Here is a 24,569-nt window from a genome sequence, read left to right on the forward strand (position 1 = left end):
GCTGGAATATTGAGATGGTGAACCAGCCACCTCGCTCGCCGTAGATTACGGCTTTTCGCGACTTGATTACTCGTAGCCTACATTGTATTGTAATCATTACTAAATCTTAGGATTTGAATCATCTCTAACGTTATTGGAAGAAAATTTAGCACTATTTAACGTATTTGTGTGAATTTTCAGTGTAACAGGGCCAAAAACCTGCTTCTAAAGCGGGCCATTTTAGAGTTTAAAACGCCTTCCGTTGGCACTAAAACTGAGTCGAGCGCCCCGCCAATACATAGGGGGAGAGGTACATACCTTTTTTTACCTCCCAATTCCTAAAATTGAGTGAATTACGGCGTCAAAGGCGACTACCTCCTGAAACTCTTGTCAGACTCGCTATGTTATAAGCTACCCAGCCTCCGTTAAGCACGTATAAAAAAATATGGGGTGAAGACCGTAACTGTGCGCTTTATTTAGACACCGAGAGCCCCTGCAACGAACATAGTTTTGGTGCTAGCCTTGAAAAGGGTTTTACTCCATAGAAATATGGTCCAGAGCAGTACGCATTAGTGGCTTCGGCTCGTAATACATCCACACTGTGATGTTTGCAGTAACCACAATCCCGTTTGCTGCCTGCGTTCGTTGACAATTTGTCAAAAGTGAAAACAAGCAGTGGCTGCAGTGGAAATCGCTGCAAAGCACAGTCATTCCACTGCCTAAACGTGTCCATTGGATGATACTACTTATAAGCTGTAAATATCAAATGTTCCCGTCGGAACGCCTTTCTATTTGTTGGTGGATCCTAGGCAACCGAGTAAGAGAAACATCGTCGTCAATCCTTGGCATTGGATACGTGTGGGACCAATAATGTAATTCATTCCGTAACTTTATCTTGAAGTGTGTATTGGTCGAACTGAAAAACGAAACATTTATTTCTAAAATCAACATTATTATTAGTAATTTTTCTTATTTACAAAAAGGGTTCAGAAATTTGCGCTGCAAGAAAAACGAGAAATGCCGGAAAAAAACTCCCTTCATGTGTTATCGATTTTGGTGATTGAGGTGTCTAAGAGCAAGTAGTGAAAGTACACGAAGGGCGATAATGTAGACGAGAATACACCTGAAGTAAAGCCCCATATCGTCGTGCTTGATATTGTAGACCTGATCGATGTAGTCCTTGACGGTGATGCGGCTAATCGACAGCGGGGCGTTCTCAAGGATTTGGCAGCCGGTCTGCTGAGTTCCATCTTGTAGTGATACTGTGTTCTCGTTGCTGTCCTGCTCTTGAGAGCATGCACCGAAAAGGAGTGCGACCAGCAACGACAACGAGAATCGATGTGGAGAAATGTAATAGCACCACTTGTACATAATGGGAATCGATGCTGCCGGTGGATTAAATCCAGAGAAAAGCAGGAAGAATGAGTTGAAAAGGACACCCACAATTGTTGCCAAGTCGAGTGTTGGTAAAGCGTATACCAAAAATTGTCCGAGATAAGTCTCCACCAGTACAAAAAGCGACACGTTGATCCAGTACAGCAAGCCTGTCGTTAGAGACGAGAACCCCATCATTGGATAAAAGACGGCGGAGAATAGCAATCCACTAGTAAAAGCATACGGAATCTCGACTAACGTTGACCCCACGAAGTACCATAATACGTTGTACGTTTGTACATTCCTCTCACGGTAGAAGGAAGCTCGTTCCACGGCTGTGAACGGAAGAACACTGTAGAAAGAAATGTTCCCTTGGGTAAGAATTGTCATCAGGATCACACCTACTGTCGAGTTAATTCCTTGGTAACTTGTATAATCTCCACGAACAAGTAAAAGACCGAAAAATAATCCTAGACCCAGCGAAATCACAAGACGCGTAAGATTGAACGACGGGGTCCTCCAATACATCGTGAAGAACCGCCTAATCAATGAACTTAACTGTACCAACGAATTGGCAGCACGTTTGTTGTCAAAAGTGACCTCTGATAACTGATCCAGCGCAGGTTTAGCGACACCCGGATGGTTCAGGTGATGAAAGAGAGATAGGTATTCGTGGCTGTGATAGAAATGGCGTACAAAGTCGACATGTTGTTGATTATTTCCCACAGTTTCAACACCAGCACCAATGCATTGAAGCATCCAAGTGGCAGGATTCTGATCTTCAGGAAGGCGAGGAACGCCTGGAATCGACTCGAAATAGTCGATCAAATGTCCACATTCACGTTGATCTGGAAACGGATTGACCAAATTTCCGAAGAAAAGCATTTCACCACCACGTTTTAGCACCAACAAACTATCAAAGAGAAAGAAAATATCGGGCGATGGCTGATGAATTGTACACACGACCGTGCGTCCGGTATTTGCCACTTTTCGTACGCCATCCATGATCATCTTCGCTGAGTGGGCATCCAAGCCACTTGTAGGCTCATCCAGGAAGAGAACACTGGGCTGTGCAGCCAACTCCACGCCGATTGTCAAGCGTTTCATCTGCTCCTGCGACCGACCTCTGATCACTTGGTCAGCGATCGAACGTAAGCCTAGAAGATCTAAACATTCCTCTACAAATCCACACTTAGCTTCTGTCGAGACGCTGCTGTCTTGACGCAACAGAGCGCTGAACATGAGAGCTTCGCGGATTGTCGACCCTTCTGAGTGAGTGTCTTGTTGTTCGCAGTACCCGGTACAGCGTCGTACCGCTCTTTCAGTAGCGAGGAAGCCATTCAACATAATTTCTCCTCGCATCGTTCCCCCAGTCTTCCGACCAGCAATTACGTCCATCAGCGTGGTTTTACCAGCACCAGAGGACCCCATAAGAGCCGTCATTGTACCTGGAAGTGCGTACCCACTAATGTCCTTGAGTAAATCAATCGACTTGTGATCCGTTTTCACCGAATACCAGAGATTCGTGAAAGCCAATGTGACCGGTTTAAACTGCTTTTTATCATCGGCAGTATCGGATACAAGATTTAATCTTGTGCTTGAGACTAAAGATCCAATCTTGAAGTAATAGTCAGTATTTCCAGCGTTCGAATACTGTTCTTTCAGCTGCACTTGAAGTTTATCCTCCTCCTTCTTTGAGTGTTTTGTTAGTCTCGAATTGACGTTGTTTGCTACCGACGTAGTATCAAATCGCTTGTGCTCGAGGAAATAATTTGCTACTGCTACGAAGAGAACAATCGCGACAACCAGGTAAACCATACCACCCCAGACCCACCCTTCTCTTGACGGCACGTCGTACTGCGACAACAGATACTCCCCTACGGTCGAATTGAACCGTTCACAATAGTTTTTATCGCCATACATGCACACATCAAAGCTGGGAGAGCGATACTGACTCACGATCACCGAGCGCACACACCACGTCACGGGGTTTAGCCAGTACAACCACGAAAAATACGCTGGAATTTCAGCCATGGGTACCACAAAACCTGCGAAAACGCTGAATAAAACGGTGGAGAGCGAGGATAACGGTTGAGCCACGTCTTCATTGGGCGAAAGAACAGACAAAATCACGTAGGAACTGCTTAATGCCACGCTGGACAAAATCATTCCGAGCAAGAAAACCAAGAACGGGGCGACCTCCGCGACGAATCCACACATCCAGTACACCAACGACCCGAAAATAACGCATTCACTCACGAGCACAGGTAACGCTGCTGTTAGATACGCAATCACGAACGAAGACGTGCGATAGAAATTGGCACGGCGTTGCTTGTAGTAAATCTCCCGTGCTGCGATGAATGTAGGAATTTCAGATGACTGCCCCACTGACAAGAAAATTGCAGTCTGATATACAATTCCCATTGTCACTTGAACGTTGGTGAGGTCAGCTCGGAAAAATGTTGTCCCGTAAATAACACCTCCAATCACCACCATCACTCCACGTACACAAAGAAACTCCTTGTTGCGAAATGATATCGTCATTTGGCGACGAATTAGCAACAGTGTGCTAACCAAGAACGATTGTCGGAATGTTGGTGTTTTCATCAAGTGTTGCACGGCGTCATGGAATTGCTCGATAGTACACGGAGTATCCAAAATTCTCATCGTTTTCATGAAAATTGAAGATCGTCTGAAACAATCTGCCAATTCACCTCCAAATTTTGGAACTCGCGTAGATATAGATCGACCAGATTCATATTGCCGCTGCTGTTTTGTGCCAATATCCGATAGAAAGTCAGCGACGTCGACGTCAAGAGGACACAACAGGCCAAGTGTCTGGAAATAAGGCAAAACTTGGTCCCGTGGTCCGTGATAGACAACCTCGCCCTCATTCAGCAACAAAATGCTGTCAAAGAGCTCGAAAACCTCAGGTGCAGGCTGCAGAAGAGCCATGACAAACGTTTTGTGTTGCTGCTTCGCAATTTCGCGCTGTTTCCGGACGATGTCGAAAGTTGTGGCACTGTCAAGGCCAGTGCTGATTTCGTCCATGAAAAAGGCACATTTATTGCCAATTGCCATTTCTCCAGTCGTCACGCGTCGCTGTTCTCCACCAGAGACTCCACGAGTCATGCCATTGCCAAGTTTTGTGTCTCGGCAAGTTTGTAGCCCAAGCTGACCAATAATGTCTCTCGATGGTGTATCTCCAGCACAGCAGACACGGGCAAACTCGAGGGTTTCCTGCACTGTAAGTGAAGGAAAATGTTGGTCGCTTTGCGGCACGTAAGCGGCTAGTTGTGGCAACTTTGGTAACACTTCTTTCCATGCCAATCCGCTGTACGAAATGTTGCCTTCCACTGTGATATTCTTTCCCATGGGAAGTTGACCACTCAGTACTTTCATGAGAATTGACTTTCCCGATCCTGGCTGGCCGACTACCAGTGTGAGAGTTCCAGGTTTGAACACAGCGTTCACTTGGTTCAGCACGCGGCGTTGAGTGGAACTTCTAGCGAATTTGGTAGCCGCGTTCTTGACACGGTTCCAAATGGACGGCAACGCCGACGAATTCACTTCTTCAGACTCGGTAATTACTGAGAGGTCCTTGCATCGTATTTCCAGTTTCGGAAGCGAGTGGTTTTGCGTTCCAATGTTCGATTCGAGTAGAGTTGAAACAGGTTTGGTCATGTGCGGTGGTTGAGTTGACTCTGCAAGACAGCGAAAGTTGGATAATAAGCCATGTCCAACTATGTTTTACCGTGCAGAGAGCAATGTGCTGGGATATATCATCCAATATTTCAGGGTTTTTCAAAGTCCACATAATACGTATCGTGTGGGAGTTCCCTCAGTTAAAACTAGTACTAATCTACCGCGGCTTCTACCTTCATCCGGAATTTTTGTTGAAACGACAGAATTCCATATCGAATGAAGTCCTCGTTTCGTGTTGCAACCACAGCATTGCTATTACTATCATTACTGATGGTGAATCATGGGCTTCGGCTGTGACCACACACAACGGTGCTACTCCATTTCTCACTGTTGGGACGACCACAGCGAGAACTCCGAGATGAGCGGATTCCCGAACCCAGGCGAGATCGTGTGGTCGTTGACCTAGATGCAATGGCATCATGAGTTGCAGTGATGCAAGTGCTATATCTTGACAATACAATAGCTCCATTTTTATTTTTTTAAAATTAAAAATCCTTTGCAAAACGCAAACTCGTGGGTGGTTTCTAATTTTTTTTTACTTGCCAATGACCAAACACGGAGCACAAATCTGGATTTCAAGACCATCCACAACGGACAGCCCAGTTACTTAGCGTTTTAAAGGCTTTCCTCACGGATCCACGCTTTAGCAGGTCATCATGTGCCCCATTTATCAAGTCGCCACACACCAGACAGACCGAAACCTCTTGAAAATTCTCGCGAAGACAGCCCCGGTAATTCGACGAGTACTGAAACCCATGACCTTCGCAGTCGCCAAAATTGCAATGCTGATGCTAGTGCTGGCCAAGATGTACGTGTACTTCAACGATCGTCGTAAATTGCTCAGTTTCGAGCACACCCAGCGGTGCTACACCATATCAAAGTGCTGGGGCAACTGCAGCAGAAACTCAGTGTGGAACAATCTGCCAGACTCGTCACAGATTGTCTGGTTCAAGGACAAATACTGCCAGGGGCGTTCAATCTCCCAAAAGGCTTCATCGACTTTATCGTCCTTCATGGCCATAGAGTACAGTGCGTACCCATTACAGGGCATAAGACACACAATACAGTTGAAGACAGTGTAGTCATCTTTTTCCTCCGTGATCGTAGGTCCTGCCCCAAAACACCCGAGAGGCAACTCGCCGTCTGTTGCCACTTTCCGTTTGCCACCAACAGTTTGGCGAGTATCTCACGCCTTGTGTTTTTTTTTTTTACCTGAACTTTTCTGGAAGAGTTTTTTTAGTGAACGAAAACAGCTGCTCATCACCCTCCAAGCGATAAACGATCGCACTTCCTGCAGCGTCCACCAAAGGCCAATAGACCAGCGACTTGCATCATGACGAGCGGCTTACGGCGGCTGGCGGCGTCTGCATCCTCCGCTGCAGCCTCGTCCTCTTCGTCCGATTTCCCCTACGCCATCGTCATCGGCGCGGCTGTGGGGGTTCTTGCCGTAATCCTCATCGTTGTGGGGCTTTTCTTCTACTGCAAAGAGCGCAAGCGCAACAAGGAATTGGCACTTGAGCCCTACGTCAACCTGGCGCCCAATCCACCGGCCAGTCAACTATCTCCAGGCATCGCTACGGCCGCCAACCAGCACCCGGTTCTCAGTTCCACCAAGCTCTCGGGGTCCATGGACGCTCACGCTGGCTTCTACGTCATGACGTCGCCCGTGAATGCCAGCTCACTGCCTCCTGCAGTGCTTAAACCCACGGGAAGCCGCGGATCGTCCAGTATAGACCAGTCCTTCTTGGCCAGCGACCCGTCGGTGCAAAAGCCGAGCTTCGAACGGAGTTATGAGGATACGCAAGACCTTGATTCTTTCGATACATCGGCACGGAGTCGAATTAATTCGTTTGAAGCGCATGAGAGTTTCAGACGTGCCATGGGATACAGAGACAGCACGAGTAGCAGTGCTCGGACTGCAAACAGCAACAGTAACAACAACGATTCAGCGTGGCCAAGCTCCGGCCACGGAGGACTCTGGGACGACCCTGCTATTGTAGCAGCACGCATCCCAATGGATAGAATCACTCCGGGCGAGGTGATAAGTCGTGGAGGATTCGGTGAAGTGTTAAAGGGAACATACAAGGACCGGGATGTAGCCATTAAGAGGCTATTACCCGAGTCAAGAAAAGATCTGGCCAAGATTGAAGAATTCCTGGCCGAAGTCAAGCTGCAGGCTGCGTTAGAACACGATCGGGTCGTACGTTTCGTGGGTGTAGCCTGGGACTCGCTCACGGACTTGTGCGTCGTGTCCGAGTTCATGGAGGGCGGCGATTTGCGTGCGCTGTTGATCAAATTTGACGAGGTGGACCATCGCCCTGTGGGCTTTGACGCGGAAAAGGCCAGAGTGGCGTTGGATGTGGCCCATGCACTCACATATTTACACTGTTTAGACCCCATGGTATTGCATCGCGATCTCAAGTCCAAGAACATTTTGCTAGACAGAAGATGGCGCGCCAAACTCACGGACTTTGGCGTGTCCAGAGAGCGCAGTGACCGCACCATGACTGCAGGCGTGGGGACGTCGCTGTGGATGGCGCCGGAGGTCATGATGGGGGAAAGATACGACGAGAAGGCCGATTTATTCTCCTTTGGCGTCGTGCTCAGCGAACTGGATTCTCACAAACTTCCCTATGCAAGTGCGAAAACCACGGAAACGGGACGTATTATTCCGGACACAGCAATTTTGCAACTTGTGTCCAGTGGGAGACTGAGCGTGGAGTTCACTCCTCCAGCGTCGCCAGCACTGGAAGCGATGGTGCATCTAGGCAAAGCCTGTGTGGCTTTCGAGCCCGACGCACGACCGACAGCCTCCCAGGCGCTGTACCAGATGCAGCTCGTTATGCGCGCGTTTGCGCAGGAAGAAGCGGAAGAATCCTACGTCTTCTAAGCGTTTTGTCTTCAATTTCCAGTTATCTCGTAGCACTTTACAGTATTTCCATAGTTAAAATCATGTAATTATCCTACTTTTTTTAAATCTCATAACGTTCACATTTCATTTCCTTTTCGTACCTGGCAAATTGCCAGTGACAATTTCCTACAATTCCTACAATTTTAATTGTCCGACTACGCTGCAATGGCGTCATCTCATGGTGAACATGTGTCCACTTTCTTTCATGCAGCACTGCCAGCTCTACTGCCCTGCAGTGCCAGGAGAACCTCACGCGCCGTAGGACGCTGCATAGGGTTCTGTCGCATGCAAGCGAGCGCGATCTCGCGAACTTCTAAGGGGCAGTTCGCAGCAAAATGAGGTCGTAGCTCTCCACTGGCCACAAGGTTCAGCACCTGGAAGGCGCGTAGTTTCTCTCCAGATCTAGAATCTCGCGCACTATGGTACGGTCGTTTGGCTTCCGAGTCGATCTCGGCTAGTAGCACTCCGAACGCATAAATATCCGTGGCTTGCGTGGGTGAGCCCCCCGTTAGCAACTCTGGGGCAGTCCAGAAGGCGTTGCCAATTCCGGCTGCCATTTGCTCCTGGTCTATAGGTGGCGAGCCCTCCGCGGCAGGAGTCAAGTCGATGAGTTTTGGCTCGAAATGGTCGCTCACGGCAATTTTTCTCGCCCGTAGCACGTGATACACAATCGGCTTCGGACGGCGCGAGTGTAGATACATAAGAGCTCGTATTATACCGATGGCGATGGGTAATTTATCGTCGATCCAGCTCGTGAGCATGAACCCAGATCCAGAACTTTGTAGTGACGGAGGCCCCGTCGTTGCCGTTTGGTTTGTTGTCCCTGAAGACGATGAACCCCCCGAGACATCGGACACTGACGACGATGACAGTTGCAGGTTCATCTGCAGTCGACGATGACGATTTCTTCGCAGAAACGACGCCAGATCTCCCTTTGCGAAATATTCGGCAACAAAGCATAATGAACGTAAACTTTGCCCCCATGCAACACCCAGAAACTTTGCAATATTTGGGTGTTCCAGTGACGCCGTGAGTTGAATTTCACGTACGAAATTCATCACACCTGGGAAGATGTCATCGTTGTCGCTGTCTGGCGGATTTAGCCTCTTGACGACGATCTCTTCGCCTTCGAACTGACAGAGCCACACTTGCCTTGTTGCGCTCTCTCCTAACACCCGCTCAAAGGCGATTTTATCCACTGCAAGTCTCTGAGTGGCAAGCTGAGGGTCGTGGTGTAAGATGTGGAAGATCTCGTCTCTCTGGGGCGTCGTCAACGCGTAGTCGACGACACTTGAAGCGGTTAGACTCCTGCTGCTGCCAGCGCTTCTGACGGTGCGTCCACTGCCACTGAGCCACACGTTCTTGTTGGCATTTTCGTCTTTAAAGGACGAGAAGGAGGCCATGGGGTCCATGGGTGACACGACGGCTGGTGCGTTGGTTGTATCGGCTTGGCGGTGGTGAGGTTCGACGATTGGAGGGGTAGTGAGATTCTCAAAGTCTTCGGAGCTTTTACGTTGGCTTTGACTGGTGCGATGGTATCGATATAGTAGCCATAGAAGAAGACCAAGGACAAGGAGCCCTCCGAGGATGATTGGGATCAGATACAATAAATTGAAGCCATCCGAGTCGTCTGCATTCGATTGAGGCGAATCTTGGCGCTGAAGACGGCGCAGGACGCCCATTATGGTAGTGCGATACGTGCCGGTGCGACGCCTAAGATGGGGAAGACCGGCGGCATGCACTGCTGAGCTCGAAAGGGACAATGACGATATATTTCGAAGGTAGGTATGGACAGCAGCGCTGTCAAATCGATATGTTCTCCAAGGGAATGATTAGTGGGTGGAAGTGAATGAGGGTTCTGAATTTGCACCCTTAGTAAAAATAGCTTTGGTAGAGATGCTCTTATGCTGAATAAACGTCAAAGTCGGACGCGCTTTACGCGTGAGTGCAGCTACCATCTTGACGCTTTTTCGCCGTGGGATTGCCCGTCAAAGCGTTGGGTTCAGTATCATTTCGTGTGACGACACAATTGCAACACCGCCGCACTACGCACGGCAAGTGTTTTGCCGAGCATGCATGAGAGTTTTCGAGTGCGTGGCGGTGCTTTTTGTAGCGTGCTAACGGACCACGTCATCGCAAATGCAGTCGGCCATCACTACACGAAATAATCACTCGTTGTTAGCTGGAAACAGGCGACCTCGCTGTGACTCGAGTGCATTTTGTGATGCCGTCCGACTGCATGACACATTGAAGCTGTTGCCAAAGTATCTATGAGGTCGCCACAGCTGGCAAACACGGCTGGCCATGAACAATGACATTTTCACGTTGAAGGCGTCATTTTTTGCCCCGCTACGCTGTCGTCGGTCCTTGCGTACGACTAAGCTCGGGGTCGGGCGTCTGCAGCAGCTTGTGTAGCTCAGCCGACACCTGGGCGGCCGAGGGGCGTTCGAAAGCATCCAGCGCCACGCAAGCTTTGCCCAGTCGCACGATGGCCGCCGTGATACGGGGATCCATCTCCGAGGGCGACGATGACCCTCGCCGTCCGTGTCTGGCTCTCCCCGAGCTGGTGAAATGCACGCGGACGTGGCCTGCTGCTACTTTCTCCAACAGCTCCGCACTGTCGCCGTGTTCGCCAAATCGACCGCTGTAGCCATAGGGAGCTGCTAACGAGTCCAGTTCGCATAAAATCACTCCAAATGAGAACACGTCGGTTTTCGCGTTGCTACGCTCGCCACGAAGAACCTCCGGGGCGCTCCATAGAGCGTCAAACCGAGTGCGTTCTCGTCGTAACCTGTCCGCCACTCCGATCGGGACGGCCGCTGTTAAAAGCCGTGGGGGTACTGAGAGGAGTGAAGCTTCGTGGCTCAATCTCCTTCGATCCATGGCCGACTGAGCACTGTTCCTTTGATAACCTGTTAGCTTTGCATTGAGATTTTCATCCAACAGAACGTTTCGAGACCGAATGGCTCCGTGTACGAGTCCTTGAGCGTGTAGGAAGCTTAATGCGCTCACTGCTTGAGATGCTATGGATACTTTCTGGCGGCTAAATCCCCGTCGACTGAATTCATCTCGTACAAGAGCGTGGTGATGATGTCGTCGAGTCAATAAGGAACGCAGGTCTCCACCAGCCATAAATTCAGATACCATACACACGTAAGCGAGCGATCTCCACGACACCCCAAGGAACGACACGATGTTAGGATGTGTCAACGATGGCGACGAGAGCACTCGGACTTTTGCGAAGAATGCGTCGAGGTTGTTGCGATCTCCAAGCCAATTTGGCAGAGGCTTCTTAATAGCTACCATTTGATCTCTATACTGGCCGCGATACACTTCGCTGTTGGTGCCTCGAGCTACGAGTTCGTCTAGCGATATCTCACTAACAGATACGCGAACTGCAGTCACCTCTGGATGATTCCAGGACTCGTTGGCTTCCTCTTGAGTGGACTGTTCTTGTAGGAAGCAGGAGACTCGAGAACCAAACGAAATAGATGAAGACATGAAGGAATTACTGTCGAGGACGTAGAGCTCTTGAGCGTCCGCTGCTGGGGAACGTCTAGAGGAGGCGTCCAATGTGCCTGGAGATGGCTCGGGTGTGACGTCTTTTTCCATTCTACGCCGTCGTTTGTGGCCAACGAAAAGGATACAGATCAGTACTATGACCACGAGACCACCACCAACAGCTAGACCCAGTTCGTCGTCACTTATAGAAGACCCGTCGGACGAAGAAGACGATGTAGGGCCTTGAACGATCCGATCCGGCTGTGCAGTCGCGTTGGTATTACCAGCGTCGGGTATGGAATTATCAGCAGACCCGGCGTGCAACACAACGAAGCTCGCATGTACACGCGTGGACGTGTATGGCATCCTCAATAAGGTTGATAGTAGTGTCGGGCGGTTAGTAGGGCAAGTAGGGCTCTCGACCTCACCGCAACGTCAACTTGCCAGCAGCACTCCGCTGTGTACCAGCCTGTCGGTCGGTTGGTTAGTGTTAGCAGTCTCGCACGCACCACTCGCACGCGATGAGGTGACCCTCGCTCCACTTCAGGTGCCTCCTCCCTGGTCACAGCATTGCAGCTCGAAAGCCTGCACGGCAACGGCCATTGCTGAACGCCCCAGGCCTCTCGTGTCCCCAAGCATCAGCGACGCAGCCTCGACGCTTGGCTAGTCGTTACGCCACTTTCCACAAGCAACTGCTGCACAGCAGGAACCAGCAGCGCGAGTTCCAAAATCTAAGCAGAATTGCCGCCTGAGGGTTTTAGTCGCGTATTCTTCTTGCCTATGCAAGAGTCTTCAAGCATTCTAACCTTGCAACAGTCCGCCAACATGGAAAATATGAAAAATATTTTCAGTTAACTGGATTTTTTCCTTGAATAACGACAATTTTACAGCATGTGCGGGATCTTGGACCGAAGTAAGTAGACGATCTGCATGGCCGGTGGGCGCTTGTTCGGGTCCTGGTCCAGACACTGCGCTGCGAGGTCGCGGAGCGCTCGTGGGCAGTCAGGCCGGAATGGAGGGGACGCACGGCCGCTGGCAATGAGCGGCACCCAGTCCATGTCGTTCTTGCCCTTGTTCTTCCTGCCTTGGCTGTAGGCGTATGGAGGCATACACGTGTCCAGCTCGGCAAGAACGACACCGAACGAATAGATGTCGGCCTTCTCCGAGTACCGTTCGCCTCGTAGCACCTCGGGCGCTGTCCAGAGGAGAGTGCCCACCCCGCTAGTCATGGTTTCGTCAAAGCTTGTCTCCCGACTCAGCCCGAAATCGCTCACCTTGGCTTGGAGATCTTCAGTCAAGAGCACATTGAGTGACTTGAGATCTCGGTGCAACACGATGGGTGACAGTGAGTGCAAATACACGAGAGCGTTGGAAATATCCGCCGCAATGGGCAACTTGTCCTCTTTCCAGGTGAGATACTTGCTGTCCTGCTGCGCCAGGAAGTGCGCCAGGTCGCCAAGCGCAACATACTCGGAAACCATGCACAAATCTGGCAAAGTGCGCCATGAAAGACCCACAAAGCGGACAATATTCGGGTGGTCCAAGAAGGCAGCCATGCGGATCTCCTTCGTAAAGTCCACGAGCGCCTTGAGCTCCTTGTCGCCAAGGAGAGCAGAAGCGTTCATCGCCGAAGAGCGACTGTTGTTCGCAGCGGCGGAACTGGCAACAGCGGCAGCAACAGTGCACTTAATGGCAACCTGCTGCCCTTCGTATTCTCCGCGCCAGACCTCACCATTCGGCCCACTCGACATTTTTTCACGGTACACAACTCCAGCAAAGGCAATACGTTTCAGCATCAGCTCCTGGTCGTCGCAGAAGGCGGCCAGTTCCGGTGACCGCATACGGAAACTTTCATTGATTGCCTCAATTTGCATGGCGTTTTCGTAGGGTGGGTGCGGTCCATTGTTCGACACATATTGCCCGGAAGCATTGCCGCCTTGTTGCGGCTGGTCGCGGAATGAATGCGCGTGCATGAAGAACGTGTTGTGCTCGTTGTCAGTGAGACCGTCTTTGTTGGAAAAGCTCCTCGAGTGACGCCACATGATGAAAAACACGATTGCGGCCACGATGCAAATGCCCAGCAGCACTCCCAGAATAATGGCGACGGAGGAAGAAACCTTCGAGCCCGAGTCATCGCTACTGGATAAACTGGCCGCGTATGCTTCACTGACCCAGAGTTTAACTCCGAGATCGATCTCAGGTTCGCACCACGTGCGTTGCTGTGCGTCTTCTTGCACTTCGCTAGCTGTCACCTCCCTGCAAGGAACGATAAACTGAGCGCCATTAGGACACGTATCATCGTCCATAGTCCACGAGCTCTTCTGTGCCAGCAGATACATCGTCTCACTGTCAGTTGTCGAGCTGCTGTCGTACTGAAAAATCTGCGGGTCAAAGGATTCGTCGAGTTGTCCGTCCACGGACCACAGCGGTCCTGTCTTCGTCTTGAGCGTGCCGAAGCTCGATCCTGCGGCACCCGGACTCAGCGCACACAGTGCTTTGGACTCGACGTAGCTCGGCTCGCAGTCCGATTCGGTAAAACTGATGACGTTGCTCTTGCACTCCTTGATTGCACATCTCGTGGTGTTATCAAAAGTCTCTGCGGACAGGAACACGTCGCTCATGGTGCGTCCACACAGCACGTAGACTTGCACGTAGTCGGCCGTCGAGTCGTCAGACTCGGGAATGGCCCGCACCAAGCCGGCGCTCCATAGCATGGCACGTTGGACATTTGTATCGAAGCTGGTGAAGTTATTGACATCGCCAACGAGACCCTCAAGGGCCTTGTTAAGGCTGGTAGGCGCCGTCGGCTTACTGATGGCCGAGTTGTCATACAGCTGCAAGGCGATATCCGTTCGCGCCTGGACGGAGATCAAGAGGGTTGCGAGCACTAGCGAGAACACATACGACATGACGCCACGAGCCCTCGGAGCCCAAGCGCAGCGCACGCAGCTAAAGGCGGAATGGAACCAGAGGCCTTTCACTGAGGAACTGAACACATGATTGTAACGCCAAGCTTGGGTACAGGTTGGTGGCATAAGATTGGACGAAAAGGGACAGGGAAGATTCTTTACTTTAGTCAAGTGGCTCACTTGAGGTGGGTCGTTGGGGAAGCGATGGGTTCACATGAGTCTCGCACAAGCTTATTCTAATAATTAAGTAAGTGGTCTTGGGGACATTGCAGAGCAGCAAACGTACGAGTCGAAGTAGCAGTGTCACTGGCAAGAAGCAGCAGCCAGGTCCTGAAGAGGTCTCACTTAAATTAACTATAAATTTGATCTCGGATATCACAAAGTGAACCCATTGATTTCACGCTACTGGAAGTCACATCATCGGTGTGTCAGCGCATAAATCGGCAAGATTTTCCTTCATCTATGAGCTGAGGGAGTTCCTGTACATGTCGTTTGGTGGAGCTCAAATGTGAATAGGCAAACAATTCGTGCCTCCCGTTACCTTCTTTATTCATTTCCGACAGGCTGACTTGAAAGCAGTGCTTGTGCGGACCAGGTTTGTATGCGCTCCGTTAGAACTGATCACAAGACAATGTTATTCTTGAAACGCAACTTATTCGTTGCTGTTTTCATCAAACGACATCCTTGTTCTTGTTAAACGATTTTCAACTCAAAATTCTTATTGAAACATTGAATGTTATCCAAAGTCGATGTTCTTCTACATCGGGATTCTGGGGTAAATACAGCGTTGCTACGATTCAATGCAATCAGAATTCAGTTCACTTTGGTTGAATCGAACCCGAACACGACGTTGGTCGACCCGATAAGAAATGTGCCGTCTTGCTTTTTTACTTGCAACTTCGCGTCTGACTTCTTTGAAAACGAAAAACACGATGTGCGTGCTCCAGGTTGAAAAATGTCCTCTACCACTTCAGCTTTATAAAGCAGTGGTCAAGTGCTTTCGAACCCCAGTAACTGCAGCTTGTGTCGTAGCTAAAGAAAAAGCAAACTAAAATATAACTTTTGCCGTTCAATTGAAAACACTCGCCCACACATTTTCTTCAACAGAATAAATGTATTCGAAGTCTTATTTGTCTGCTTTCGCAGACCTTCATATCAGCCACGAACTCCTCCATCTTCACTTCTTGCTCACTCTGCCTAGACTTGTTCGGCGTAGCTGTTGCGCGCCGATCACTTCATCTTGGAGGGTGGTGCACGGGGATCGCGGTCATGAGGGGGAGCGGGCTCGTGCTTGCGGTCCGACGCCATGAACCACGCCAAAGCACCTACACCGGCGGCAATCATCAACGGAGTCCTAGCAACAGAAAACCGAAAATATCCTAAGATTACAGCAGCAAACCCATAGACACTTCTCCGCAAGAGCTCTTACGCAAATTTGTTGCCCTTGACGTTGCTCTTGACGTTGCTCTTGACATCGTTGGCAACCTTGCTGGGATTATCGAACGGAATGGCCATGGTTGTTTGTTCACTTGAGAGTTTTTTCACGAATGAATTGCCTATTGCATCCAAGCCCAAAGTCTGCAACTTGGGACCAAGTGCCAAAGAAGCTTTTCTAGCTGAGACCTGGCACCCAACAGCCACTAAAGACTCGACGGTTGGATGTCACACAACTGATAGAGAAGCTCATAGAACTGAAAATTGGGTGTTAACTATTTACATTTTGAGTGATGCTTTAGTTACTCTTCCTGTTTCTTCTTCTTGCTGGGTTTTTGCGGGTGCATGCGCAGAATGGCCTCGTTCCACTCGGTGGCGTCCCTTTCCGAGAACTGCCGCTCCTTCATTTCATCGTACTTGTACCAAGCTGCGAACAGCCCGACAGCCGCCACCCACGACGCGATGCTGCAGCCACACACATAGTTAAAATACTTGTTATTGACACAGCACTACGCACTCGCGACGCACCGCACGTTGCGCGGATTCCTCTCGAAGAGCTTGGCCATCGTTTTTCGTGTTCGGTATTGTGAGGACCGCTGATGTTGTGTGGGGATTTGTTACCAAACTGTATCAATTTATACAATAGTAAAGAGGTTAGACATTTATAGCTCGGCACTGTAGTGTTCGCCTTCACACGTTTACAAGCACCTTCGAGCACTGTGTCGCCAGGGTATACTGCTTCAAACGAGCGAGTTTGGAGGCGACCGCTAATGTATGGAAATCCCTCGCCACTTTGGATTTGGTTTTGCAGTTACCACGGTGTAGTAACAGTGGGTCTTCCTTGCATGGATTTTTCAGGTTTTGTTGAGAGGGCATGCAATTCGGAAGTTCTGGAGGTCCATCTTGCATGGATTTTCCGTCTCCAATTCGAACGCGATGGAGACAAGAGCTTTCTGACAGGTCTCATTTTCAAAACTGAGTGAAGAGGTTCAAGAGCAACATAGCAACATTTCAAGAATGAGGTGCCGTGGATGTAACAAAGCTGGCCAAAGATGCGGGACTCGATACGGCCTGAACGCAGAAGGCTATTGTGGTAGACATAACCCCAACGCTGTCAAGTGCAAGGGCATCGCGAAATCCTCTGGACAACGCTGCAAAAACGTCGAGGGATTAAATCCTCGCGGATTTTGCGACTTTCACAAGAACCAAGATCCGAACCCATTTTACGTGGACGCACCGTACGCTAACCAATGCCCCGGAATCGCGTCATCTACTGGCGTTCGCTGCCGTAAAAACTGGGAAATACTACCAAATGGATACTGTATCTACCATCAAAGCCAAGCGCCTTCTTTGAAGCCGCCGTGTAGTCAAGTATCTCACGAATTTATGGAGAGGGTTCGTGCTGGCTGGATCCGGCAGGATAAACGCCGTCGTGCACGCCGATACTTTCGCTGACTGGGTTGGCTTAGTTGTAAATGGTCGCGATTTAGGCTTGATATTGCTATGAGTTAATCGTAAAATTTACAGGGCTTAAGCAACTGAATTAGCTCGTTTTTATAGTGCTCGCAAAGAGCTAAACTTGAATTGTTTTATCTACTAGCAACGCATGCAATGGATCATGTAGTTGTTGGCGTATCTGGTTACATTATGTGATCAGATGGGTCAATACCGTCGACACTACCGAAGCAAAGCGACATCAAGGGCGTACTGATGTCGCTTTTCTTCGGTAGTGTCGACGGTATTGACCCAACACCAACTGCATACGTTGTGCGGACTTTAATGTTTAGTCACTGAACTTGAGTGACCGAATCGCATGAAAAATTCCCTCGGAGGAGAATACCCCCAATTCCACATGCTGTTGATTTTACCTACGTACTTATGTCAACGCCTTCAACCAGCGAAAAGCAAGCATCTTTGCCTCAATCATCCTGGAATCTCGGACTGCTCCGGGTGCTACCCTCGCACAAAATTCATCGGAGGTGAGCGATTCGGACGAATCTTCGTCACTGGGGTCTCGACGCTCGCACACCTACGGCATATCCCACACCATTATCTCAGCGTCGACAAGGTTACTCCTAGTACAGCACTTCCAACTCAACATTTATGACGCTGCTACCTACTTCATCCGCATTGCTTCAGCTGTGAACGAAACATTCACGATGCGGAGGCCAGTACCAGCTAAGAAACAATTTATCATTAGTTTGATCTAATCTTGAGTGAGCTAATGTTTTGAAGCAAAAGACTGCACCCTGTATCCATTGCTGACCTACCAGACCAGGAGAACAAAATAGAAATCGTGTCGTGTTGGGAACGGATTCCATATTCGAATTCAAGTGAATTCGCATGCCTAGTTTTAAACTACTTCAAGTATTAGTAGTTTGTAAAAACCGAGCAGACTGATAGTGCTGATTAAAAAAATTGATGAATACGCAGCGTACCGACAGTGTCGGCCGAACAGAATGTGAAGGCTCGCTTACCCCACCGAAAGAACCCCAACGGAAGCATTTCGTCATCTTGATGGCAGTACGTGTAGGTAGACCCTGTTTCGCTTAACCAGCTGGTAAAAGCGTATTCGAGATCATTGTACGCGAATTAATTCAGGTATACTTTATCATAAATGTAGTCACTATGACTTGTGTCAACGAAGGCAAAAAAAACATTGCAACGCTGACGACCATCTGGAGCTGATGAAGGTGAGTACAGTCGGAGATCAGACTTGTACTAATAAATCTTCGAACTGATCGCTCTTGTTCGCTTTGCGTCACCTTTGTAAGCATGATGCTTCAGTAAAGGCTTCACACCGTCTTGGTCGACACGCTTCCAGCTGGGCTGACTGGTGGGCAATTGAGATCGCCAATGTACCGACATGTCCTTGCTGTCCGTAGCCCTCGCTGCGCTCAAACGGTTTCCTCACTCTCAAATTTGCAGTCTTCAGCAGTCTTCACGCTGAACAGACCAGTGGACGCATGCAGAACCTTGCTCTCATCGCGACAGGAGCCACCGTGTTGGCGTCCATGCCAGCCGTGCGGGGACACGGCTTTATCGTAGAACCCGCCGCGCAGTGGTTTAAAGGCTACCCGGACAACGGCTGGGGCAGTACCGTCGACAACGAAATCTGGGGCACGTATGACTTCACAAAGTATGGCTACGGTCCGAACGGTACGTTGGGCTTCTTCAAGGACACGTTCCCCACCAAGGGCTACGACTCTCTCGGCCAATTTATCGCCAAAAACCAAGAGCTTTACAGCAGCGATATTGATCCCGATTGCGGTTGGACAATCTACAAAGATTCAGCTCGCTCGGAACTGCCGGAGGCTCAGCTCGAGTACACGGGCTTCACGCATCCTGGACCGTGCGAGATCTGGTGCGACGACACCAAGCTGCTGTTCGACTACGACTGCTGGACGAAATATCCTGCCATTCCGGCCAAGATTCCGTACGACAAATCCAAGTGCGCTGATGCCAACCGCCTCACGATCTATTGGATTGGAATCCACGGTGTGCCATGGCAGATCTACACGGACTGTGTGTGGCTAAAGGGCGGCTCTGGAAGAGGAGAGCCTCCTTCTGCTGTTGGTCCCGGTGCATCGACAGTCGCCGCCGGTTCCGGCTCGAGTTCAACTCCGACACCGACCAGCACCAGCCCCGCGACGACAGCGCCAAGCACTGCTACGAAGGACAAACCAGCATCAAAAGAGACTGCCAGTGAGGCGTCTACGGCTGTCGATGATGCCCCCGCAGCAACTACCGCCCCGGCAAAGTCTACGACGGAGGAGACAACCCCAGTCACTACAGCGCCTAGCACACCGGCAACCAATGCGAAATGCTCTCGCCGTGGATAGAGTTTAAACCGCGGAATCTGTGTGTCGAATCACCAGAGTAGTTGGTCGTCTAACCTGTATTATCAACGTATCGTTATGGTCTCCACATCGAATCATTTTACTGACTGGTTTACATGATACTTACAAAATCCTCGAGTCGTGCGTGTGTGAGTGCTCCCAGAGAATGCTGACACAACATGGGAGGACTGAAGTCATGGGACTGTAAATCTGGACGATTGGAGATTTTGGAAGGAGCTCTACAACTTGCCTAAACACAAAACAGGTAATTCAGCGCGTTAACCCTACAAAAGCGAACGGAATTTAGCCATACTTGGTCTTGCTCAAGCCCGCGTGCTACACACACGAGTCTCAAAAACACAGACATATGTTGCCGAGGAAGTAGGTTTTTACTCGTTTGTCGGTTTTCGTATCTACAAGTAGGTGGGAAGAATGTGTTTGTTCACAAATGCCCAGTAACTCATGTTGTGTCACTAGATCGTCTTCGACTTAGCTGGGAATACACTTCTTTTCACGTAGCAAAAACTACTAGAAATACATATCAGAGATCCAGTCACGTGCGTAGTTGAGTGTACTGTACAACGTATGTATCTGTTAGTAGAACCCTCGATTTTGCAGGCTCCACCAGTATACTAGGGCTGAGGCGGAGGCTGGGATAGCTTAGGGTCACGGAAGCGTTATTGGCAAGAACCTTGAAAGCTCTCCTCACATCTGACTTACTCTACTGCAACCCGACGAACTAAAACCTCCTCGAGACCTTGGTCGCGAAACCATCGATGGAGCACTCTAGCCCTCGTAATGCTGATTTCCTTTTTTTGTCTAAGAGGAACCGGCGGTCAACGTCGCTCCTCCTTGCGGAGGAGTCGCTCTCACACAAGTGAGACCACCCAGCAAATGGATGGGCTGAAGATTGGTTTTGTCTTGACTACCGCCGGAGGCGGAGAGGTTGTTCGGAGATGCCTGCAAGCTGGTTCTGCAGTATACTGAGGATGTTCTTGGCCGCGTTCACGTCTCGGTCGACTGACTTACCACATCCGCCGTGCTTGCGCAAGCAGTGCAGAACTTTGTGCACGGGAACCTTGCGGACAACGCCGTCTCGGCACTTGCGCATGACGCGTTGATTCGTAAGGTCGTCCGTTGTTTGACAGTCGAAGTGCTTTTTGCTTGTCCGGAATTCGTCCACCACCACGACTTCGCAGTAGCGGGCGAGCTTGCACGTACATGCTTTCACTGGACCGGCAACGCTGCGTTTGATCAAGCCCTCGCCAGCCATCCCGCAGTCCCTGAAGCCTACGACCGCCTTGGTTCTTCGGGCGCCCGCTAGCGCGAAGCAAGCGCGGTCTAGTTGCGCAGTGCGGAGAGTGCATCTGCGGAACTTCAGCTTACGAAAGAACGGGTCCATGAAGAAAGAAAGCAGTTCGTGACCGTGCTGAAACCAAAACTCGATGGAGTTGCAAAACGTTTCGACCGAAGAAGTCTTTTTCGTTGGAGTGTTCTAGAGCAGTTCGCGGACGCGAGGCGACTTGTCGAAGAGGTGCTTGGACTTGCGGTTTGAACGAGAGTATTCGTTTGCTCGATAGAAGTTGGACGTCCGAAAGCGAACCACCTTATCATCTTGGTTGATGGCCGTGATGAAATCCGTTCACCCAGGGTCGATCCCCCACACTACATCATACTCCTCATTTCTTCCCTTCGGGGTCTTCGCGAGCGGCAACCCCAGTACTTCGGATACATTCTTGTCCTTCGTCTTCTCAGTCTTCCCGTCTTTGCATTTTTTTCTTTTTCCGCTTCCCGTGCGTCGGTCGATTCATGTTTACGCTTACGCCGTATCCGTCAGTCGTGATCTCGCGGTGGAAGCTGCGGGCTCCAGGCTTTTCCATCTCGTCCACACGGAAGAGTCGACGCCACCACTACCCAGATATCGCGATCCAAGGTGCGCTATTTTTTTAAGCTGTCTTCCAATGCCCACATCTGTCCGTCATGAACAACCCAGAGACCACGGCTAACTTCGGGCTGCGCTTGAGCAGCGACTTCAGCCCAGTCGAGTCAACCTTGCAGTAGCTGGCCTCAAACCCGCGCTTGGTCGGAAGCAGAGAGAACGTCGGCTTCTCCACGAAGTCCGGTTTGCCCATATTTTCCCCGTCTTACTCCTCGACGAACTCGTAGAACTTCGGCAGCAAGTCGTGAGGTACCCAGCTGATTTTACCATCTTTCGTCCGCGGGATCTTCTTGCGCAGCTCTGTAATGACGGGTTCTACCACGCGAACGTACGTAGAATTGAACTCCTCGGTATCAAACGTCTTGTTGAGAACCTCATGCGCGGCAGCACGCTTTAGTCCATAATGCTTGATGACGTACGTTAGCAGTCGTTTGGCAAAGTTCCGCACGACACTGTTTTTAGCATGTGTAGCCATTTTCTTTGCTGCCGCTTGAAACCAACCCTGGTTCAAGTGCTCCGTCTTCGCCTGAGCCCGATCTCCTCGCATCTTCCCAAACTCATCGTTTGCGTTCTCCAGATCCGCATTCTTGACCTTCTGTGTCTTCAGCCATTCCTGGTATCCCGTTTCGGAAAACTCCGGCACAGTCACGGGGAAGTCTTTTAACTTACCGACCTTGCCGCTGTCGATCCAGAGCTTTCGCCTATCCTTGGTCGCTTGCGTCGCCAAGAACTTCTCGTACTTCGCTCGACGTGGAACGCTTGTAACTAGACTCAGACACAGCTGATAGAACGGGGTATCGATCTTACACAGAGGTCACCCAGCCTTGAGCTGACTTAGCGCGTAGTAGTTAGCCAGCAGGTATGCCTCGGCGATGGCGTGGTTGACTTCTTGGATGCATTCGTCCCACACGAGTCGCTCTGCTTCGGGTTTACAAAAGGACTTGAGCGTCTTTTTCATGACGAAGAAGTCGGCTGTCGTGTTCTTGTCGATGCGGTCTGCCACGTCTTGGCGCTTAAATCTCTTTGGAGGCTGCGAATACGTGGGCGACGGCGGTGTCTCTGCGACGATCTCGTCCTCGTAGACTGGCTTGTCCGGCGGGAATCGCTTTCGTCCCCGCATGGCAAGTTGCGGAATGAAGTACATGCATACCTCCACTTATTGGTGAGAACAATCACTCACCATCTAATACTACAAGTTGTAAAGAAGATCTGCCAGACAGATGATTTGTGAAAAAAAAAATTGGAGAAGGATGGAAGGACGGTGGTGGAACAGCCCTTGTACAAAAATGAAGGCGTGAAAGAACGTGAAAGCGTGAAAGGACGTTTTTGAATACAAAGTTTAAGGCAAAAATTGAAGACTAACGAATTAATCGCCTGCAAGCTGCTCTGCAGCACTTCGTACTGTTATCCCAGTATATAAATGGGCCAATAGACAAAACGTGTTCTGGTACTATGGGAAACACAACATACAAAAAGAGAAAAAAAGGATCCAATCAGCAACACTTCTTTAAGATCCACAGTCCAGCATTTTTTGACATGCAGTACAAGTCCCAAATTTCGTTCGAGGCACCAGCCCCGACTGGTAGTAGAACGAATTAGATTACATATACTGGGAATACCTTTAGGTATGGACAGCCCTCAACGGATTATTTCCACGGTACTGCGTAACTCGCTCGATATTATCTCGCTCAATATTCTGCTGACATCATAATGTAAGGTGAACGTTAAGCAAAAGTAGTATATTTCAAACATATTTTGGCGTCAGGTTCTCCGTTTCTGATCGTTAAGGGCTATCGGTCATTGACCACAAACTCTCGCAGTATCAATTCAGATGGAGGTCTTTTATAGCCACAGTGGTTTCGTGGACTCGTCCAACTTTAGAATTGTAGAAGCTCTCTGTTTTCATATGAATATTTTATATGTTATAATAGTTATATTCCAAATCAATAGATAGTAAAGTACACCATCACCTATATTATAGTACTACTCTACATATTTTCGTCAAAATACTATATGCATCTAGTTGAAATAGCTCATGCTGAAATATCGTAAGTTATAGTTCGCCAATATATAGTACTTTGAGCAAAATCTAGACCGTTGGCACAAAATACCCGCCAGTGCCTGCCTGTTGGCTAACACGTGTGTGTTGTATTTAATCCTACTTGGATCCAGTTAGTTAGTTAGTTAGTTAGTTAGTTAGTTACACGTTTGGAACCACTAATTTATACAGTAGGCATTCAACATGTGGCGCGTGTTAGATGTACAAGGTCGCGGAGTTCGATTGAACGGGTATTCCGTCATGAAATCTAGGAGCTTTGTAAAAGCTAGCGATGCCGTATTAGACGACGGTCTATCAACGCATTCGCTCCTTTTCATTCTCGATAACGATATCTGAAGCGTCTGTATAGATGTCGACCGTAATAAGGAGCTACTACTGGAGATCTACTATAGTACTAGTACTGTAGTAATAAAAAATGAATGTGATGATACTACTACACTATTGGTGGAGACCCTACTAATACAAGAATGTAGTACTTTGGTAGATAGTCAACTACTGTCAAACCCTAATACTATCCATTACTCATGATGGTGATTTGCTGAGATGGATGGACTGATGTTGCTTCAAAAGAGTGAGTTTCGCCACAATCATTCGGTTTAATGTTATGGAGTAAGTAGCAACACTGTCCTGCGTTGTAAATAACTGTTGTACTCAGGTGGAGTCGTATTGGTCGTGTGGTTCCATCATTTCAAATATCAGACCAAGCGCCAGATCACCATAACCAGAGATTGATGCTAAAACTGATTTTAGCATCATATAAGGAAAAAACACTTTGAATTGGTCGATTTTTTTGTTATAAACGGGTTAATATTACTAAACACCGACGGAAGGAATATATTATTCATATAATAATTCATTAAACAAACATATTTTAAACATATAAGGGTTTTTTTCGAGTGTACTTTAAGTATGCATTTTA

General features: G+C 49.3%; 12 protein-coding genes across 13 annotated transcripts; 3 read left to right on the plus strand and 9 right to left on the minus strand.

Moving 5' to 3' along the window:
• Positions 1 to 1,023: 1,023 nt before the first annotated feature.
• Positions 1,024 to 5,037, minus strand: PPTG_06242 (hypothetical protein; the record flags this gene model as incomplete). Its single annotated transcript, XM_008900140.1, has 1 exon — positions 1,024 to 5,037. One exon carries the CDS (start codon positions 5,035 to 5,037, stop codon positions 1,024 to 1,026), a length of 4,014 nt encoding a protein of 1,337 aa, XP_008898388.1.
• A 1,215-nt stretch (positions 5,038 to 6,252) lies between these two features.
• PPTG_06243 (TKL protein kinase) lies at positions 6,253 to 8,061 on the plus strand. The gene has a single exon (XM_008900141.1). The coding sequence runs from the start codon at positions 6,392 to 6,394 to the stop codon at positions 7,946 to 7,948; it is 1,557 nt and encodes a 518-aa protein (XP_008898389.1). The 5' UTR covers positions 6,253 to 6,391; the 3' UTR covers positions 7,949 to 8,061.
• Positions 7,995 to 9,737, minus strand: PPTG_06244 (TKL protein kinase; the record flags this gene model as incomplete). Its single annotated transcript, XM_008900142.1, has 1 exon — positions 7,995 to 9,737. A coding segment is annotated over one exon (1,565 nt), but the record flags the coding sequence as incomplete, so codon positions are not given.
• A 581-nt stretch (positions 9,738 to 10,318) lies between these two features.
• On the minus strand, positions 10,319 to 11,836 carry PPTG_06245 (TKL protein kinase; the record flags this gene model as incomplete). Its single annotated transcript, XM_008900143.1, has 1 exon — positions 10,319 to 11,836. One exon carries the CDS (start codon positions 11,834 to 11,836, stop codon positions 10,319 to 10,321), a length of 1,518 nt encoding a protein of 505 aa, XP_008898391.1.
• A 518-nt stretch (positions 11,837 to 12,354) lies between these two features.
• On the minus strand, positions 12,355 to 14,379 carry PPTG_06246 (TKL protein kinase; the record flags this gene model as incomplete). Its single annotated transcript, XM_008900144.1, has 1 exon — positions 12,355 to 14,379. The coding sequence occupies one exon, from the start codon at positions 14,377 to 14,379 to the stop codon at positions 12,355 to 12,357; it is 2,025 nt and encodes a 674-aa protein (XP_008898392.1).
• A 1,064-nt stretch (positions 14,380 to 15,443) lies between these two features.
• Positions 15,444 to 16,040, minus strand: PPTG_06247 (hypothetical protein). Its single transcript, XM_008900145.1, has 2 exons — positions 15,809 to 16,040; positions 15,444 to 15,733 (listed from the first exon to the last, which is right to left on the minus strand). The coding sequence occupies exons 1-2, from the start codon at positions 15,892 to 15,894 to the stop codon at positions 15,610 to 15,612; spliced, it is 210 nt and encodes a 69-aa protein (XP_008898393.1). The 5' UTR covers positions 15,895 to 16,040; the 3' UTR covers positions 15,444 to 15,609.
• Positions 16,041 to 16,054: 14 nt separating this feature from the next.
• Positions 16,055 to 16,660, minus strand: PPTG_06248. Of its 2 annotated transcripts, none has more exons than XM_008900147.1 (3): positions 16,522 to 16,660; positions 16,342 to 16,438; positions 16,055 to 16,278 (listed from the first exon to the last, which is right to left on the minus strand). In XM_008900147.1, exons 2-3 carry the CDS (start codon positions 16,377 to 16,379, stop codon positions 16,116 to 16,118), a joined length of 201 nt encoding a protein of 66 aa, XP_008898395.1. In that variant the 5' UTR covers positions 16,380 to 16,438; positions 16,522 to 16,660; the 3' UTR covers positions 16,055 to 16,115. The 2 variants fall into 2 exon arrangements, with proteins under 2 accessions (XP_008898395.1, XP_008898394.1); XM_008900146.1 differs by having other exon boundaries at positions 16,520 to 16,573.
• Positions 16,661 to 16,735: 75 nt separating this feature from the next.
• PPTG_21849 (hypothetical protein) lies at positions 16,736 to 17,408 on the plus strand. The gene has a single exon (XM_008900551.1). The coding sequence runs from the start codon at positions 16,831 to 16,833 to the stop codon at positions 17,266 to 17,268; it is 438 nt and encodes a 145-aa protein (XP_008898799.1). The 5' UTR covers positions 16,736 to 16,830; the 3' UTR covers positions 17,269 to 17,408.
• Positions 17,409 to 18,739: 1,331 nt separating this feature from the next.
• On the plus strand, positions 18,740 to 19,655 carry PPTG_06249 (hypothetical protein; the record flags this gene model as incomplete). Its single annotated transcript, XM_008900148.1, has 1 exon — positions 18,740 to 19,655. Exon 1 carries the CDS (start codon positions 18,780 to 18,782, stop codon positions 19,653 to 19,655), a length of 876 nt encoding a protein of 291 aa, XP_008898396.1. The 5' UTR covers positions 18,740 to 18,779.
• A 922-nt stretch (positions 19,656 to 20,577) lies between these two features.
• PPTG_06250 (hypothetical protein) lies at positions 20,578 to 21,054 on the minus strand (the record flags this gene model as incomplete). Its single annotated transcript, XM_008900149.1, has 1 exon — positions 20,578 to 21,054. One exon carries the CDS (start codon positions 21,052 to 21,054, stop codon positions 20,578 to 20,580), a length of 477 nt encoding a protein of 158 aa, XP_008898397.1.
• Positions 21,055 to 21,598: 544 nt separating this feature from the next.
• On the minus strand, positions 21,599 to 21,784 carry PPTG_21850 (hypothetical protein; the record flags this gene model as incomplete). The annotated part of the gene is made up of 1 exon (XM_008900552.1): positions 21,599 to 21,784. The coding sequence occupies one exon, from the start codon at positions 21,782 to 21,784 to the stop codon at positions 21,599 to 21,601; it is 186 nt and encodes a 61-aa protein (XP_008898800.1).
• A 12-nt stretch (positions 21,785 to 21,796) lies between these two features.
• PPTG_06251 (hypothetical protein) lies at positions 21,797 to 22,711 on the minus strand (the record flags this gene model as incomplete). Its single annotated transcript, XM_008900150.1, has 2 exons — positions 21,797 to 22,349; positions 22,410 to 22,711. The coding sequence occupies 2 exons, from the start codon at positions 22,709 to 22,711 to the stop codon at positions 21,797 to 21,799; spliced, it is 855 nt and encodes a 284-aa protein (XP_008898398.1).
• Positions 22,712 to 24,569: the final 1,858 nt, after the last annotated feature.

This window comes from Phytophthora parasitica (genome assembly GCF_000247585.1).
Source record: "Phytophthora parasitica INRA-310 unplaced genomic scaffold supercont2.9, whole genome shotgun sequence".
In the NCBI taxonomy this organism is placed as follows: domain Eukaryota; phylum Oomycota; class Peronosporomycetes; order Peronosporales; family Peronosporaceae; genus Phytophthora; species Phytophthora nicotianae.